General features: G+C 42.6%; 1 protein-coding gene across 1 annotated transcript in view; it reads left to right on the plus strand.

The window, feature by feature from the left end:
- Nucleotides 1-18,377, plus strand: part of LOC138265325 (PHD finger protein 13-like) — a 112,660-nt gene extending 94,283 nt beyond the window's left edge. The window contains exon 5 of the mRNA XM_069212946.1: nt 18,015-18,377. Within this exon, the coding sequence (XP_069069047.1) occupies nt 18,015-18,241 (227 nt within the window). The 3' untranslated portion in view covers nt 18,242-18,377. The remainder of the gene's footprint in view (nt 1-18,014) is intronic.
- The last annotated feature ends 1,680 nt before the right edge of the window (nt 18,378-20,057 follow it).

The following is a 20,057-nucleotide window of genomic DNA, read 5'->3' on the forward strand; positions in this document are numbered from 1 at the left end:
CTTCCTCTTCAATGATGTTCATATCGACGACGGTGTTTGCGGTCACTTCGTCGACGATCAGTATACCCATTGACTCTCCTCCGTCGACGATGCTGCTGGTGAGACCGTCAATGATGCTGCTATCGTCGTCCGATTCCTCGTCTAAGAGACTTTCTCCGTCGTCTGTGCTGTCCCCGTCAGCGCTGCCGTCGACGGTGCCGTTGGTGATGCCATCGGCGAGAGTTAGCAGACATAAGAAGTCTGATTTACCTTCGCCACTGGTTACATCTCCAAGTAGGGTATCAGCGTTGGTACCTACACATCTTTTGGAACAGGAAGATTCGGAAGACAAGGGCCAGTTTGGGATTGCCCATTGCCCATCAGAATTACATGTGAAGTGCCAGGATCTAGAGGAGGACATACAGCATGATCCACTCTCAGTTTATTCCCAACCACAGCAGTATCCCTATCAGGATCAGATGGTTTCTTTGCCGGGATCGCTCATAGCTGACTTACAACTGATATTGGATGACTACAGAAGGTGGTTTCTACCAGCTGGCTCAGAAGTACAGCAACCTTCTATGACGCCCTCTGTGCCTCTTCCTTCTACTCCGGTTAATCAGGGGGTCCAGCCATTGCTTGTACCACCACAGACGCCAGTTCCAATCCCAACACAAGATCTGTCTTCATCTGACGATGACAGAGAGATGGGGGAATTGCCGGATGCCATAACAAAGTGGGATGATTATCAGATTCCTACCCCGTCCTCACCCTCCCTGGTTCCAGTGGATTCCCCTCCTGGTGACATCAAGGGGTTTTCAAAACTTGTTGGAAAGAGCTGCAAAGAGGTTTGAGCTGCCCACGAAGCAGATGAACTGTCTCTTGTATGCTTTCAAGGAGCCATTTAAAAAAAGTGTAAAGTCTATGCCAATTGTGGACTATATTTGGGATGAGGGCATCAAGGTAATGAAGAACCTGGCGACCGTCACCCCAGTTCTGCCTCGTCTTGACAAGAAATATAAGGCCCTGAAAGACTCTCTGGCCTGCCTCACGGGCCATCCCAAACCGGACTCAGTCATTGCCCAAGCGGCACAACATAGATCCAGAAACCCTTCAGCGCCAATATCTACTCCACCTGACAAGGAGGGTAGAAGGCTCGATAATATTTGGAAGCGTTTTTCTTTGATGGCTTCGCTTATGATAAAAGCTTCTAATTCTTTGGCTATCATAGGCAGATATGATAGGCAGCTATGGGCGGATATTGCTCCCTACCTAGATCACCTGCCAGAGGACTCTAAATTGGAAGCCAAGAAAGTCTTGCAAGAGTGTGAGAGGTCTTCTGCTGATGTTAGACTGTGCGATGGATATCACCACCACGGCTTTCTGGCCGATGGCAGGAGCCACGGTTCTAAAAAGGCAGGGTTGGCTCCGGGCGAATTAGTTTAGGCCTGAGGTTCAAAACAAAATTCTGGACCTTCTTTTTGATGGTGAAGCCCTATTCGGGAAGCAGATTGAGCGCTTCAGTCAATAAAAACGTATACTGATGCAGCCAGGTCCCTTGGCACGCTGCAGTTTAAAAGCCAGCCCTTTCGGGGAGCTAGAGGTCAGGGGTATTCATCATATAGGGGAGGCTTCCAACAATATAGGTACCCCTCTGTCTCTGCGGCTTCTCAGTCCTTTTGTTCCCAGTTCCAACAGAGACTGCCTCCGCTTTTTCGAGACCTTCACAGAGAGGAAAAGCTGGAAGGCAAGCGAAGGACACAGAATGCAGACAATGACTGTCTGGTGTCTCCGGCTGCGAACCTTCCCTTGGATACAAAACTAGGGGGATGGATTTCTCTTTCCTTTCACAATTGGCAAAAGATAACATCAGACCAATGGGTCTTAAATCCCATTCAATTTGGCCATACTTCGGAATTCTTACAGTAACCTCCTACAAGACTTCCCCCTCCCTCGAAGGGTAAAGCACTTGCACTTACTCAAGCAGGAAGTCGAGTCGATGCACCTCAAGGGAGCTATAGAGAGTTCCACATCAGGACAAAAGAAAGGGATACTACTCTCTGTTCTTCCTGGTTCGAAAGAAGTGGAAGATTTGGCACCCAATCCTAGACTTCACGGATCTCAATACTTATCTCAAGAAACAGTCATTCCGTATGATCACCCTAACAGACATCCTGTCCCTTCTCAACCCGGGAGATTACATGTCCACCCTCGATTTGCAGGACGCATATTTCCATATCGCTATACACCCTTCCCACAGGAAATACCTCAGATTTGTAGAAGCCGGAGACCATTTCCAGTTCAAAGTGTTACCCTCCGGTCTGAATTCGGCCCCAGAATATTTACCAAATGCTTGGCTCCTGTAGCAGCTTTCCTCAGAAGCCAGAACCATCAAGTCTTCTCTAATCTGGACAATTGGCTAGTCAAGGCCAAGTCCAGGTCTGAGGCACTGAAGTCCACATGTGCCTGCATCAAGCTGTTCATGAGCCTTGGCTTAACAGTCAACCGCGACAAGTCAGTCTTCCAGCCCTTTAGAAGGAGAACATTTCTAGGGGCACTATTGGAGACTTCCTACAACAATGCAACTCCTACAGAGGAGCGACGAAGAAAGCTCATGTCCCTTGCGAGGAGCTTACGAAAAAGAAAGTATGTTTCAGCTTGCCTCTTCAAGTCCCTGTTGGGGATGATGTCCTCCTGCATTCAACTGGTACCATTCTGTCGTCTCAGAATGAGGCCCCTACAGGAGCAGCTAGACCTTCAGTGGACGCAGTCCAGGTGGTCTTTCGACAATGTCATCAGAATAAAAAAGCCCATGATATCAATTCTAACTTGGTGGACTCAGGAGTCTCACTTATCGAGGGGACTTTCTTTCTCCCCCAACAAGCTTCATGGGTAATTTCTACAGACGCTTCTCTCGAGGGTTGGGGTGCCTTCCTTCAGCACCTACGAGTCAAGGGCAAATGGAAACAACATCAGAAGGTTTTTCACATCAATTACCTCCAATTGAAAGCTGTTTGATTAGCGCTTTGCGATTTTCTCCCAAAAATAAAAGGTTAATCAGTACTCATTCGGATGGAGATCAATGCATTATATCAAACAGGGAGGAATCAGGTCTCTGCTCTTATCGAGAGAATCTCAGCGCATTTGGGAATGGTCTATCAGCCAGCAGATAAACCTTTGAGTGGAACATGTCCCAGGCGTACAGAACATCATAGCACATTCTTTGAGCAGGTCTCGATCTTCCAACCACGAATGAGAGCTGGATCAAGGAGTGTTGAAACAAGTCTTTTCCCTATGGGGAAACCAATCCTGGATCTCTTCACCACCCTGCAGAATGCAAGATGCTGATTCTTTACAAGTCGGGGTCACCATTGGGGCTCTTGGGGGGAATGTGTTTTCCATGGCATTGTCAGGAATTTGTGCTTACGCTTTTCCTCTCATTCCCTTAATACCAAGGGTTCTGGCAAAGATAAAGAACGAACGTTGCAAGCTCCTTCTGATTGCTCCGGCATGGCCTTGCCAGTTTTGGTATACAGAGCTCCTTCTCCTCTCACAGAACCTCAGCATCCCTCTACCAGTGATGTCATCACTGCTAACAATGAGCAAGGGCCAAATTCTCCACCCTGATCCAGCTTCACTTAACTTGACAGCCTGGCTCCTGAACACCATGAGCTTGTGCATCTAGATATACCTTCGGATTGTAGAATCCTCCTCGCCAGGGCTGCAGTTGTGAGTACCAGCAAATGTTATCGTCTGAAGTGGAGGAGGTTTTGCTCATGGTGTACACAAGCTCAGGTGCATCCTTTCTATTCATCGCCAGAGCAAATACTGCCTTATCTTCTCCTTCTGGCCAGATCGGATTTGGCTGTTTCCTCGATTAAAGTCCACTTAGCAGCGATTTCCCGCAACAGGCGTGCAGATAACGTACCTCCTTTGTGGTCCGCAAGGGTCATAAAGCTGTTTTTTAAGGGACTGTTCAGGTCATTCCCTCCAGTCAGGCCTCCTCCTCCATCGTGGTAGCTTAATTTGGTCTTGTCTCAATTAATGAAACCACCGTTTGAGCCAGTTCATAAGGCAGATCTGAAATTTCTATCCTGGAAGGTGTCTCTCCTTCTTGCTCTTAACTCAGCCAGAAGAGTGAGCGAGATTCAAGCATTCACTATCCAAGACCCTTTCTTGCAGTTCAAGAGAGAAGGTAATTTTACGGACAAATCCAAAATTTATACCTAAAGTCCCTTTGGATTTCCATATTAACCAGCCGGTGGTACAGAAGTCATATTTACCAAATCCATCAACGCCAGCGGAACAAGCTCTGCATTCATTGGACGTTCAGACGTGCCTAAAATTTTATCTTGATAGAACTAAGCAATTTAGACAATCGAACCAGCCTGTGTGGCATTTAGTGCTCTGCGTAAAGGCCAAGCATTATCCAAGCAGGCATTGCAAGGTGGATAGCCTCTGCGATTAACTATTGTCATGCAGCAGCAGGAAATCTTTACAGAATCCAGCGCGTGCGCATTCAACATGGAAAATGGCTGCATCCATGGCGCTTTTTTCAGGAGTGCCCATCCAGGACATCTGCAGGGCAGCCACTTGGAAGTCAACGCAAACATTTGTGAAACATTAGTGTTTAGAAGAAACTCAGCAGGGTGATGTGGCGGTAGGACAAGCAGTTTTACGACATCCATTCCAGTAACGGTGAGCTGTTGTATTCCTTTATTTCTTTTTTCCCGCCACCCCAGTATACTTTGCGCACATTCTAAAGCATCTTCCTTCGAGGTTGTGATATTTCTTAATTTTCTGGTCATGGTGCTGTTCTTTTATCATGTTTATTGCTTATCTAGGGTTCTATCTCTCCCGCATGATCTTTTTTCTTCAGTAATTCTGGTTACATATGTATGTTCTATGACAATAGGTATATATATATATATATATATATATATATATATATATATATATATATATACACATGTATATGTGTGGATATATACTACACAAAGTGCTTCATTACTGCTTGCTATTCTGATTCAAGCATTTGAATCTGTGAAAGTTCCAATACTGGAGTAAGAAAATTAGTTACTTACCTGTAACTGTAGTTCTCCAGTATTGGAATCTTTCATAGATTCACATGCGACCCTCCCTCCTCCCCTGGGAAGCTCACTGTTGCCTGTCTTCTTCAGATACTCTGGAACTCGTGCTTGGGAAAATCTGAGGGAATGGAGCTTCTCTGAGGAGGGTTCTAGAGGGAGGGGAAGCCTGATTGGCTGGGACTTGCTTTGGTCCTTTTTACTCCATAGAAACAAAGATAGGCTACTAAAGTGAAAGCCTTAGGGCCTTTTTTCATTGCAGTAGCTTCTATAGTGCTGTTTTGATGTACCAGGGCTCACATCTCGACAACGGGGACGGATTCAAGCATGTGAATCTATGAAAGTTCCAATACTGGAGAACTACAGTTACAGGTAAGTAACTAAATTCTTTTACACGATCATGGCAAACAATGAATTTCACACTTTGCAGAAATTTGAACTCTAGATCTTCCTGCTCCCTACTACTTTTCTGGAGGGATACTGTTTTATTCATAAACTTTTTACATAGATTCACTAACCTGATTCATTTCCCCGTTGTTAATTTTGAAGTCCCAAGGTAACCTTTCAATAGAAGTACAAGTAAATTTTGCCTGTACAAGTGCATAAACTAGGTCTTTGGTAGCCAAATGACCTAATTAGAAAACCCCAAACTTTAGCCAGTGAAGTGACTGTGCATTGCTCAGAGAATATGTTTCCTCACAAGATGATTTTTACAGATTGAATTTAATTAGACCTGTTGTGCCTAAAAACATCTGCGTGGTCCTTTTGACACATCTAATGACAGGAGCATCCGTTTAATTTTCAGGATAATGACTAAGTCAGGAAAGAAGACTCTCTCCAGTGCATTTATCTCCTGTAGTAAGAAGATGTTGTTTGTGGATGAGATACTCTCAAACTGAATTTACTGCAAGTCGAAGGAGTGTAAAGGTTTTGTAGAAAAACTTCAGCTAAATCTCTGAAAGACTAAAAGGACTGGCAACTTAAAGATTCTACAGTAAGGTGGCTTCTGAAATGGCCTTAGATGAGGAGGATGTGCATAGTGTATCTTAGGAACGTAAGGAACCACACTGCACTAAGGGAGGATCTCCCTCAGTGAGCATTGCACTGATGGAGGATCACCCTCTCGCGAGGTGTCTTCTCACAATAGTCCTTTGTCTGTGTCAGATGAATCCCCTTGCAAGACTTTTAAAAAGTCTGGCAAAAAGCTGGATGGGCCACTGAAGTCTTCAACATGGCAATAAAAAGGAAAATTTACCTCAACACTGCATCACTAGGAAAGGCAGATGCTGTGGTAATGCAAACAGCACAGTGGTTCAAGAAGCCTGTCTTCTATAGCGCCACCAGAAAGGGAAAGTAGGAAGATGGACAACTTTAGCAAGGGAGTCTCTGCTGTGGCTGCAGCTTCCATTGGAACTGCTAATATGCTGGCACTGTGACCAAGTGTGGGCAGACATGACCTCACGCCTTCATTTTTTTTCCGGAAGACGAGAAAGCTGCTCTGATTGACAAAACCATAAATGTGGCCAGCACCAGATTTTGAGACATGGCAGTGGCACGTCAGTTAAGAAGACATTGGTGGCTGCTCTTCACTTTCTTCAGGCTGCAGGTGCAGCGTTACATCCTAGATGTGTCTTTTGATAGTGACAACCTATTCGGGGAATACCTAGGCAAAGCTTTATAGTAAATTAAGTCAGGTAACAACTCCTCTCAGTCCCTTGAAGTTCTGCAAATAGACCGCGATTGCCCTTTCTTAGAGCACGCGGAAGAGGTTTTTCACAGTACAGAGGTGGTTACAAACCTTAAGACCCACTGCATCAACAATCTCCACAAACACCCTTCTGCAGACAGTCGTACTATCCACTTCCATCAACCGAGGTTCCTACTCTTCACATTCCAGACAGCAAACCCAGAAGAAGCCTTTCTGGTGCAAGCCAACAGTCTGCAGTGGTTTTCAGCGGGCCCTGGCTGCTCAGTCCTCAATAGCTTCCCCGCCAGATCCTGTCGCCCGCAGAATCATCCCTTTTAGTTTTTTTTTTTTATTTGTTTTTTTAAACTATATTTCATTGAGTTTTACATTTGTAACGCAGTACGTTTATCAAAAACAGAATATAAACATGGTTATGCTGACCAGAACATTTTCAAAGCATTTCAATCAGGCCATCAATAATTAAGAATTAGCAAAGTTGTCACTGGTGACTGCAAGAAATGGGCCAATCTGAACTTCAGTTAAGGAGTGAATACAAACATCCTATGTTTAGAGAACAGGTGACTTAAATATGTGGAAAGCTAGGAGCATAGTTGTGCGAAAACAGAGATGAGTCTCAGTGCAACCAGGTGTAATGTAAGCTGTGCCTTAGCAGGCCCTTGAGACCAGAGTGTGTGATCTGTGAGCAAGTCATAGATTTAGGTTCGTATTTGCAGCAAGAGATACACTGCAATTAATTGTGTTCCAGGCACAATTAAAGTGAAAGTAATGAGTGACCAAGGTTAAAGTGGCATGTAGAGGGAAAAGATAGAATTCGGACATGCTCGTGGTGGTAAGGCATCATTTTTTGTGGTGTTTTCAATACTAAGTAGTCTGTCATACCAACTATCGGGACAGGGCGTTTCTCTAGACCTGTGATTTCCTCCTCTCACAGTGCTTTATTTTCAGCCTCCGCCAATTTCATACCGCGTGGCGCCATACTGACACTGATGGGACCCATTTGCCTTCCACTCTAATGTTATGGTTAAGAAAGCAAGCAATCCGTTTCTTTTGTTTTTTTTGGTACGTTTGAATTGGCCTAGCATGCAGTCCTCCCAGCATTACAGACCGAGAGTGCCTCTGCCTGTATCTAATGGTACCTCCGGGGTGCCAGGATAGAAAGAAAACAAGCAGAGCTTATTACAAGTCCCAATGTCCTGCCAAAAGTCTGGAGGACGCATGCAATATTATTGTGGGAAGCAAAATAACTTTAAGGTATAGGAGAATATCATCTGCATTTAATGATGTAGCATGAATTTTGTTTGCTACACCAACTGGCTCTTTCCTTATGTATCTTATCAATCATAGGTTCCAAGGCAATTGCAAAGAGCAATCTGGATCTTGGGCAACCCCTGCCGTGTTCTCCATAGATTTGCAAATCTGGTATAAATGTGTCAACCAGTACTCTGATAATGGGTCCGAAAAAAGCAGTTTAATTGACCAAATGTTAACTGACATTGACGATCGCTAACTGTCTATAGGATAAGAGCGCGAATGAGCCTGTACCTGGTATGGATATAGATACAAGTAAGGAATCTCGGATAGAAGGGTGCAGCCTGTGCTACGCAACATCTATCTTGTGTAGGTGCAGCAATTTTGGGCATAGTAAGTTAGAATAGGCCTGATAGAAAGAACTCCAGAGGGAGTAATCGGGTCCCGGCATTTTACCTATCACAACGGCTTGTATGGCGCTCTTTATTTCTTGAGCAAATATGGAGGTATGTAGTGCCGCAAGGTCCGTGGAATCTGGGTAAGCAATATCTTATTTAGAAACTCCTTCCCAATCCTAAGCAAACTTAGGTGCAGGGCTGACCATACATTTTTATCAAACTTATCCTCATGAATTTCTGTATGGGTATATACAAAGGTATCTGTCACTGCACAAATAGGAGACAGGAGTGTGGGTTTTGTTCTTGTCTAATGAGCCACACAAGCAGGGCGATTGCCATGTCGCTCTCCATGTGGGCCCTTGCCATATAGGATGCATAGTTAATGCGCCAAAATAGTTGAAGTAGGGATGTGTTTCTTGTGCATGTTAAGGGTACCACTGCACTAGATATAGCTTGGTTTTCTAATTCAAGCAACATGCTGTCAACCTCCTGCAGCTCTCACTCAACAGCCTATTTTACTATGCCCTTACTATTGCCTATGCACTGTGATCTAAACAACCGTTTAAAGGCCCAGTCAACCTAAGAGGGAAGATGTGGTGTTTTTATTAAAGTTAAGGTAATCATTAATTCCCTTGCAATGTGTGGCTCAATGTGCCACATTGTGATGTGGTTACATGACTGAGAGGGGATATGATCTGTTGTGGGATATGTGGAACACACAGTTAAAGTCTCCTCCCAATAGCTATGATATCTTGGTCCATTATACTTGTTGGTCTGATGGCTGGTGTATGAAGGGGGATTGTTCAGAGTTCGGACCCTATAAGCTGGCCAGTACACCTGGATATCAATCCAGTGAACATTCACTAGTGCATATCTACTCTCTTTAATAATACACTGTGTGGTTGAAAATAAATATTGGTTTTATTCAAATTTAAGTTTCACAGGCATAGTTTCTAGAGCCGTAAGGCTTTTGCATCTATAATGTAAGATTTCTGGAGTAAGGCAGTACGAGTTCCTCTGTGTTTAATGTAGGAGCATATGGCGTATCGCCCGCAGGTGTGCATACCTCTGACATTCCATGTAATAATGTTGTAGTTATTTGGCAGTGTCACTGGATAGATGTGTTAGTAAGTGCTGCTATATTGAATGATGCATTTCTCTGCTTATCTGCTAAAGGGTGGAGAGGGACACTTGCGACACCACTGCAGCACTCAAGGCAACATTCTACTATGAAGCCTGCAAACTAACCAAGCAGTCTAAATTACATGGGGCAAGGGGCAAACAGCCTCCAGTCCAAACTTGTAAAAACACACAGCCAACATATTTTGGTATTGTGAACTAGATCTGACTTTGTATGAAGGTCTATCTGGTGCCTCCTGGTATTGCTACGGTCTTGAACCTTTTGCCTGACTAGTATTGCATTTATGGGTGTAGGGACTACAGGTCTTGTCAACTTTAGATAACTGTACCTGTACTGCATATGGATTAGTGTTATTGTAGGACTCAACACAGCATCCAGATAGGGACCTTTAGTGAAACCCCCCACTCCAGTGGTTCTTACAGTGGATAGAATTTGACAATACGTAGGATCTGCAGTCGTGCAGCCCATCAGGAGGTTGTCAACATTCAGTCACTCAGCAGGCGGAAAGAGGGCAAGTGAGCAGAAAGCTTAAAAGTAAATCATCAGCTGTCTGTAGAGTCCCCATGGGAGTGTCACAGACCCATGCAAAAAAGCATGCAAGGAAGAGATTGTGTTGACACTTGAGAAGTCGCCCTGTTTAGGAATTGTTGCCACCTTTAAGTTTTGAAATGAGGCCTCCATCTTCGAGGTCTGTTGTCAGTGGCTTGCTGTTCTGGCAGCGCCATGAAGTGAGTCATGAATGTGGCACAGTTCTTCTTTCTGTTGCTGCACGACCACCTTTTAGTTTGCTGGCTCAGTTTCCTGGGGAAGCCTCATGGGCTTTAGTTCCTATGCGTTCCACCCAGTCCCAGGACACGGTTGAATCAAAGAAGAGAAAGGATTTGTTCTCAGATATAACTCTGAGATTTGCTTGGATCAGCAAAAGGTACTCAGGTACATCTCTCTGCTTGTGTTTGACTCCCCCAAAGAAAGAACATTGATGTTCCATTGCCAGAGTATAGTCTGGGAATTTGAGGATATGGTGGTCACCAATTTAGAAATGAGTAGTTTGGTGGGCAGCATGTAGGATTTCATCATAATCCTTGAAATACAGCAACTTGGCAATGATGGGTCGGGCACAGAGCCAGAAGGGATTCCCCAGGCAGGAACCCAGGGGGCTTGCTCAACGGAAAAGAACAAAGATATCATGAGAGCAGGTACAAAGCTTTTAAATCGTGATTCTAAATTGACCACAATGTATTTGCCCTTTATTCCTTCAGACAGGGCAACAAATTAGGTGTTAATGCGCCAACTGCAGTCCTCTGCATCTTCTGCTTTACCTTCTTAGAAATGCAGTGTCGGTTAGATCAAGGAGATATTTCTGGAATTCTGATATTTGACTGACGTTTCAGCAGTGAGCGTTATTTGGGACTCCGTGTCAGCTACTTTCTTTTGATCATCCGGCGGCAAGCCAACATAAAGTACCAAAGCATCAATTCTACTTTAAAGGCATGACCTGGACTTCTCTGTAGTTTCCAAGGTGATGTCTAGCTTGTTGGTATATCAAGGAGGCTAGGCTGGATATTGGGGGCTAAAGGGGAAGCAACGTTAGAGTCTGCCTGTCTGCAGTAGTAGTGGGTCCTTTTGAGTGTGCAGTGGAACCCCCATTACGGCAGCTCAAGTCATGTTAACTAAAACCAGCATAGGTGTCTAAGATGAGAGCTGCAGGGCTATTGTTTAGTCTGCTGGAGTTCAGTTCTGTTGTGCTGGTCTGTTAGCCAATGCCGGCCCCTACCAGCGGGTAAGACTAGCTACAGTTGTAGGGGCAAGCCTGCTAGGGAGGGAACACTAGCTGCTGCTGTTTAGGCCAGCAAGGTGCTATCTGCAGGAATGGAAGTTACTGGGGTTGGCCCCACAGTAGCGAGGCAAAACCTACTCCTCCAATTCAAGACAATCCAGGCACTGGGCCAGAGTCAACCCAAGGGCACAACAGAGATGATGGGCCACAGCTGCTGCAGGAACAGAGATGTAGTACAGGCTCACTCATCCCTGCCGATTCATACCAACAAGCAAAACCAACAGTGTCAGCACAAGCGACCTGCCCCGTCCCACTGCTTGTGGTGATAGCAGCGATTGTGAGGGCCAGCTGCTGGGTAGGCTGAAGGATCTCAGTATCATTGTGGCCACACAGAGAAAAGGCCCTGCATAATCCATTACCAGTAGAGGTTAGTCATTCAGCTCTAGCAAAGCCAGTCTCCCTCATTCCCCTTTGAGGGCCAGGAGCTGATCAGTCTTTCTTTTTCTCCAGCAGGCCTGGTGAATTGCCCATTAACAGGCATTACAAGCAGCCATTGGCGGCCCCTGTCCCTCTTCAGGGCAGCTGGCACCAATGCCCGAGTCTGAGGTAGGTGAGGGTGATTAATGGAATCAACTAGAAGACATTTGGGAGGACTTATTGGTTCCGTTGTCAGCGGCTCGTCAGTCTTTCTCATGGTGCCACCAGGCTTTAAATCTTTTAGTTGGAGTTCCTTTGCATCAGTCTTCCTACCCAAAGTATTGTAACAAATGTGTTCTACTGAGGGTATCCACCCGGGAGATCTAATATTTCAAGGATTCTGGTCACAAAAAGGGACCTTAATTGAGATCTGTTGAAGCACAGAGCGATGCATTTAGCTTTCGAGGTGTTCTTTCGTTCTCAGATGATGGACGGAATTCTAATTCCGAGGAATAATACTTCAACTATGTAGTATCTGAATTGAGGGTTAAAGGGGCGCTCTAGATCGAGGACAATTTTTCTGTGCTCAGTGGATATGGAAATGGCTAATAGCCAGAAATTTAAACCGTAAAGCACGTTCACCTGCCAGGAGTAGAGTGTGTTAAAGTGTATTCTTAGTTCAGACAGTTCCTAGAGAACCATGAATGGGTTCTGGGCGATGGCCTTTCAAGACTCAAATTGTCCACTAATAGATGTTAATACAAATGCACAAAATACACAATGTTTGCATACAGATTCCAAGCACCGGGGTCATTGGACAGTGCCCTTTTGATGAACTGGTTAGGAAACATTATGATGATGATTTTGTAAAGTGCGTGAATGCCAGTGACGTCTTGGCGCTGAGCAACTACCAAACTGACTAATCACATAGCTGAGACTGGAATGTAGTTTAAACCTCTCTTATTGGGCAGGAGAACAGCCAGGTTTTTCGCTATTTTCTGAAACTCTGAAAATTGGATTGGCCTCAGCTGTTCTGGTCAATTACTTCACAAAAGGACTATAGGGTGCATAAATATCCTGCCCCATCCCCGAGTTAGATCTCCTAATTTTCTTGTAGCAGGCTGTGGTTGTACCAAGTGGAGTTTTTCTTTAAGTAGTCTGGGGCAACTTTATACAAGGTTTTATGTGCAAGGCAGAGAACCTTGAATCTGACCCTCATTCTCACATGCAACCAGTGGAGGTCTTTAAATGTTCCTGATACTGACTGAAATTTAGGGGTCTTCTTTAAAAGCCTTGCTGCAGCTTTCTGCAGGCATTGAAGTTTTCCAAATAATGCTGGTGAGTCAATAACTAAAGAGAATTACAACGGTCCAGTCTAGATGAGATCAGACCAGTAACCACTGTTTTTCAGCTCAAAAGGAATATACACAAGAATCTTCCTAATTTTAGGCAGCAGAAAGAAGCAGTAGGAGATGAATGTATTTATCTGCACATTAATAGACAGAAGGGCATCAAAGATTATCTCCAGGTGTTCAGCACTGGATACTGGTATGTGGAGAGAACCCAGCATTTGAAGTCACCAAGACTGGATCCAAGATGAAGAGTTCTTCCCAAAAAAGAGAACCTCAATTTGTGCTGAATAGGGATAAGGCTATTTACATTCATCCATTGAACAATTGCCCCATACATTTATTGAAGCCAAGGGCTGTCTCTTCTATATCATTCGAAATGTACACAATGAGTTGTTTGTCATCTGTGTATGCTGTGGGAGCGAAGCCAGAGGATCAAATTAATTTTATCAACAGAGCCACATAAATGTTAAGAGTAGGGCATAAAGATGAAATCTCATGGTTGACGGTGTTTAAAGCTGTCAACAGGTCTGATAATCCATGGCAGCCTTCCCATCAATGTCCATGTTCTCCTTTAGCCGATGGCCACAACGAAGGCAGGTTCTGTGCTATAATTTGGCATAAAACAAGATTGAGCTGAATCTAATACATTATTCTCCTCCACAAATTTGGACAGGGTGATATTCATATGTTTTTCCAGAACTTTAGCTGGTAGAGAAAAACTCGAAATAGGGAGGTAATTCTTCACCTCTTTGGGGTATATTGTTGGCTTTTTCAACAGAGGGAGAATGGATGCTTTTTTCCATTCTAACGGGAAAGATCCAGACTCCAAGATGTTGCTGTTTAGCTGAGCGAGTGGAAGAGAAATTGCATCCACAATCTCTTGCAAAATTTTTGGAGGACAAGGGGCATAAGGAGCCCCTGTTTTTTTTTTTTTTTATGGCTAACCAGTTTGACCACTCCGTTGTTAAGCAACGGCAGATTAGTTTAAAAAAAAAAAAAAACTAGAACCTGAAGCTAAATTATCTAGATCTTGGGAAGGGTCATACAATCAATCCTTGACATTTAATTTACTGAAAATGTAATCTACTTTGCTTTTAAAGAAATCTGCGAGTTGAACGCAGAACAAGTGACAAGGAACTGAGGTAAGCTATGAAGATATGTTGGATGAGAACTCAACTGTTTTAAAAAGTTCTTTGGTGGAGTTCTTGGCAGCATAAATTTTATTTGAGAAGAATTTAGTCTTTTTTCGAAGACAATCAGATTTTTAATCTTGAATAAGCCTTTTATATTTTGCTTTTCTTCCACTTTGTAGTCTTTCTGCCATGCTTTTTCTCTTCTTCTGCCTTTACGTTTGAGCCCAAAGAAACCGAGGGGCAGTTGGTCTACTCTTGTGATTTTTAATGATTTTCACTGAAGCATGCTTAGTAACTGCAGCTCCTAACCATCCAGTAAACGTCCCTTCCGTGAGTTTGGTATCTTTCATAAAATGAGGATGAGACTGCTCGAGAGTGTCAGATCGGGAATGCTAATTTTATTCCAAGGCTGAAATCTTTTAAATTGCGTAGACTTGGTTGTCTGAATGGTATAATATATAGTCTCAAGACTAAATTTAACAATCTTATGAGCTGACCATGTAAATGGAACAATGTCATCAACCTTCAGATCTGGCTTATTAGAGAAAATGGCCTGCATTAAGAGTGCAGGCATTCACCAAATTGAGAAAGGTTGAAGATATTTGGATATCCAAAAGTAGCTTTGTATCTTAGTTATTCATGTCATCACAATGAAAGTTAAAATCCTCTAAAATGGTAAAATTAGCATACCGCATAAAGGATTCGAGCGTGTCCCCCCAAACTTTCTTTAAAACTTGTTTTTGGACCAGGAGGTCTGTACACCAATAGCGCATTAAAAAGGATTGGTAGGGTAATTTACACCTGAAAAACATTGGTTAGCACCCCATTACTGTAACAGGTTCACATAACACTTTCAGGTGGTCTTGAAAAACTACTTCAAGGCCTACCCCACCTTTACCAACTAGTCTCTTAATAGAGTAACCAACAGGTAGAGCCTCAACCAGGTCTGGGTCTGTACTATCATCACCCCACACCTCTATCTGAAACACCATTTCGGGCAAGTGGTTTTCACATAATTTAAAAAAAAAAATCCCACCTTAGTTTGATGAGAGAACGTGTATTTAGAAATACACAGTTCATTCTTATGTCCTTCTTGGCCGAAGGTTGAAGTGAGCATAACATCTTTTTAATGCAGTTGGTTTCTCCAGACAGTACCAAATACAGTGAGCAGATGAAGGACCTCAAAATCGTGACATGGGTCAAACATATTACACGGTGAGGGCTTACCCATGTTTAGATCCAGCAAACTGGCCCTAGAGTACTTTTAGATCCCATTTGGACCAGGGGGTCCTGGCTTATGGTCCGGATTTGTCGTGGATGAGCGCAGACAGCCTTGCCTTTGATGTGCCAGTGGTGCATCTGTGTTCCCAGGCTCATTAAATGCAGAGCCTCGGACAACAACTATAGGGCCAAACAAAATGGAGTCTTCACAGAGGCACCAGCACTCAACACGCCTGGAAGTGGTAATAGGGCCTTGATGCCCCTAAAAGCTGCTATGTAAACAGTGCAAATTAATTAAAATAAGTGAAAACCAAAAATAAGTCAAGTTTAAAAAAAAAATAAATAAATAAATCTTAAATATTGTTAAGATTACCAGCAGCGTTTTCCCCCCACTTTACAGAGTCAGTGTGATAGACTGCACTTATCAATTTCTTTAATTCTATTATCTCCGATCAAATTAATGCCGGCTTAAGGAATGATAACAGTAGCTTCAGAATAGAAGAGGCAGTTGTGGTGCACTATTGATTTGCATATTCGAAGAGGCCACACTGGAATTGCTGTGCAAACTACTCTAATCATATGGGAAGCAGGGGAAAATCTATCCGAACTTACCAACATTGAACATGGTCCGTATGACACAAAAAAGGGATGTATTCCAGGCTGGTGTATGTACATTTTAAAAGAGGCTAAAAGACTCTTTACCAGTTTGGCTTAGTGTAGAATCAGAATACTGTAGATCAAGTATCATTTGACAAAAATATAGTGCCCTAAATATTGTTTGCCAAAAGATTGCCCTATTGGAGTTGATAATTGAAAATCTACACTGTCAGATGATATTTTTGTAAACTATATTTAGGACACAATATTTGTATCAATGATCTGACATGCAACCAAGCTGCTTAGGCCTTCAATTGTAAGGGATTCTATTCTGCACATGGTGTTGGAAAACAATTTCGACCAAATTGCCTGCCAAGAAGTCAGATATGGAAATCTCTTCCATCTAGGTACATCTTGCTTCTATTACAGATGCAGGAAAAGCCTTAATTTTTAATGTTCGAATGATTTAAAGATTTCTTAAAGGACATAATAAGGTTTCTCCACCTGTGCAGGTCCCCTGCCCCTACTGACCCTCCTGCCTGGTCCTTAATTTGATTCTGACCAAATGAATGTCTCTTCCATTTGAAACTATTCATAAATTCATGTTGAACAATCCGTCCTTTTTCCTATTTTCTTAGTAGCAGTTACTCGTGTTTTTAGAATTGATGAGAGCCAAGCTCTGAGATACAAGAACCGTACATGTTTTTTTTTATTCCAGTAGTGTAGTGCATCCTCCTTTTCTGCCATGCAAGTCAGTCTATTTCTTTATCTGTATTTTTCAACAATACTGCCTCTCCAGCAATGGGATCTTATCATTCATTAGACAGCGTGTTGTGTCTTGGTAGAATCTAGAGACTCTTCAAATATATTAGGATACAGGTTAGTTTCCACAATATTTGGTTAACTATGGATCCATTAGATATGGGATGCATAGGCTGAAACCATTAAACTACATTTATATTGTTTCTGGTATTTTTAGCAAATAAAACATTAACAAGCAATCTAATAGTTAATCCTACCAAAGTCAAAATTACTTATGCAACTTTATGAACAAACCCCACAACAGTAGCTATTTCTAAAGCAGCAACATGGACACCAGTCTATACTTACATAGGGCATTTTTATTATGATTTGTACTCTCAAGAACTGATTCCCACATGTTTCAAGCTGTTGTAGGAAATCTTTGGGTAGGCATTGCTATCAAATTTTGTGACCGTCCGTGCATTTTAGGGATATTAACTGCATTTTGATGTGAAGTGTTCGAGCTTCTGTTTGACTGTAGATGAAGATCTAGAATGCAGTTAGAAATGTTGCATTAGCCTCTATTTCGTATGTTTCTTGTGTAATTCGGAAGCAGTATCAGATGTGGTGCTATCTATCTATTGTTTTTTTTTTTTTTTTAAGGTTTACAATTAATTGGAAGTAATTTAAAAAAAGACTAGACGAAAATAGGAATTTTAGAATTGTACACTGCAGAAGTATTCGGTCTCAATTTAAAAATGTTTTTTCCCATGTACTTATATGGCAAATATATATTGGAAATACTTGTTCAGTTATCCACGTATGGGTGGTACTATTTTGGTGTTTATTGCTTTTGACGAAGATTCTTACGATGCAAAACTACGATCACAAGTAAGCAATGTTTCCATCTCCCAGATTCCTTATCTCAATTCCACTTCGTCTCTCGATAGTGCTAATTATTTTTCATAGAGTTCACCATATTCTGTCCTTGATCTCTGAAGTGCAGAAAAATGTGTCTCATGGATCCATAGCCATAGCCACAGAGTGCCTCAGGTGCCAGTGACATGACCTTTATACTAAAATGTTCTGTTTCACATAAGGAATCCGTGGGAACCTGCATGTTCATATGAAATGGCGTCCTTGAAGGTAATTAGCTTGTTTGTATGAGAGCTGCACATCCCCCAAGGCCTCACTCATTTTCTGCTTTCTCCACAGAAGACGACTCGTGGGACCTTATCACTTGTTTCTGCATGAAACCCTTTGCAGGAAGGCCCATGATTGAATGCAACGAGTGTGCCACGTGGATCCATCTCTCCTGTGCCAAGATTCGCAGATCCAATGTTCCTGAGGTCTTTGTCTGCCAGAGGTGCAGGGATTCGCGTCAGGAGATTCGACGCTCCAGCCGTGCTCGCAGGGGACAACACAAGCGCTTCAGTGAATGACACCTCTTTGTATCAGAAGGGAAAGAAGCCATTGAAAGAAGTTTAGAACTGCGCACTTGTGTGTCACCGGCTGACACAAAACCTGAACAAGGGGTTTTCACAATTTCCTATAAGAAGAAACAAAGGAGTTGGCTGGTTCCACCTCACTGACTTTAGAGCGCACCGTGGCATAGCCCATTGGTGTCTGAGTGTTGCGTGAAAGTGTGTATCCAGTTCACCTTCTTGGTTGCGGTGCATGCCATAATCCACTTGCAGTGGTAAAATCCTTTTTAAGCAATGTTCTCTGTTACTCTTAGCAGACTCAGCCTTCACCACCAGCACATCATGTAGTGTGTAACCAAATACTTGCTGTTTCATTATCTTCGAATGCATAGTCAGCTGCAGATCATTTTGAGCAAGGCATTGGCTGAAACCTCTTCCTTTTAAGTATGGATCTGATACTGACTAGGAAAGGGACTGTTAAAATGTGATCTTCTACCAAGAATCCATTAATGACATAACTTGTCTGTGCTCAAAATGGTACTCCTGTTAATACTTTACCTGTAATTACAAGCTCCAGTTCTCCATTCTCTGACGTTTGTCTTTTGCTTCTTCATGTATGCCCCCAATTTAATTCCATAAGCAATATTTCCTGATTGCTGTATACACCCTCTGAATAAATTGTTCCGATCGTGGTATAATCTTACATGAATACTTTATGATGTGCTGGAGGTTGGTATTCCTAATTATCCCCAAAATACACTTTGTGCCCTTTGAATAAACGAACTGCTCTTCTCGGATTACTTAATGTAACGTTCTTAAGCAATCTGTTGAATGTACAAATGGAAAAAATGGGAGCAGACTAACAACTCCTATTTACATGTTGCACTCGCAGGGTTATGTAGTCCTAAAAGTATGACTTCTCAACGCTGAAGGTGAAATGTGTATGTTTACTTTATTAGACTGCACAATATTGTTGGTTTTATGGTTATGAGGTCACTGTGTATTTTTGCACTTTTGAGTATTGAATTATATCCGTAAATATTTGTCGTAGAAGATCACTAAGCGTTTTTGCTTAGTCCAAATAGTGTGTCACACCTGTATATTGGGAAGGCTTGTGAAGACTTTGTTATTGGATAGGAGTGGTTTAAGATTTTGTTTATAAAAACCTCTTCTAGTGAAAGACTTTGTTAAAAATTGGACTATTGTGGTTATGTTTCATGAAGAAAGCAAACTTTTCTCCCAAATGGAGCGCTTCTTGGGATTTTTTACCATCTCTAGATTGTAATTTTGGGTATCCTTCACCAAAAGAAAAGGAATCCGTGGAATGAACATCCCACATGCTTTTGTTCACTAACACTCGCTGGAAAGTGGTTTCTTCAGGTAAAACACTTATGACTGCTCTATCACTGATGCATCAAAAATATGTTCTTTTGCTTAACAGAATTGACAAAGCCTATAGATTTCTCTTTTGTTACAGTAAATTGAGAATATTGTCTATCTTAACTGGTGGTCAGCTATTTGATAAGATTTAAAATAGTGCACAATGTGCCATTGGTATTTGTCCAACCTCTGATTGGTGTAGATGTAGTGTAATGTTTCTAGCACAAATCTTTTGATACATTGCTAAGTGCCTTCGAGGGAGTGCTTTGGTAACATTTGTAGGACGCTGTTAAGTTCAGATCCAGGAAACGAGATTAAATGGGTTGTGAAAGTCCATTGCATTTGTTATAAAAAATCTGTGCCTTCTGCATTTGGTTGCATTAAACGACATTGTCATTTATGCGCAAGGATCAGTAATTCCAGGCATCCTCAAAGGACTGGCAAGTAATCAAAA

The sequence above is a fragment of the Pleurodeles waltl genome, chromosome 11, assembly GCF_031143425.1.
Source record: "Pleurodeles waltl isolate 20211129_DDA chromosome 11, aPleWal1.hap1.20221129, whole genome shotgun sequence".
NCBI classification, from domain to species: Eukaryota; Metazoa; Chordata; class Amphibia; order Caudata; family Salamandridae; genus Pleurodeles; species Pleurodeles waltl.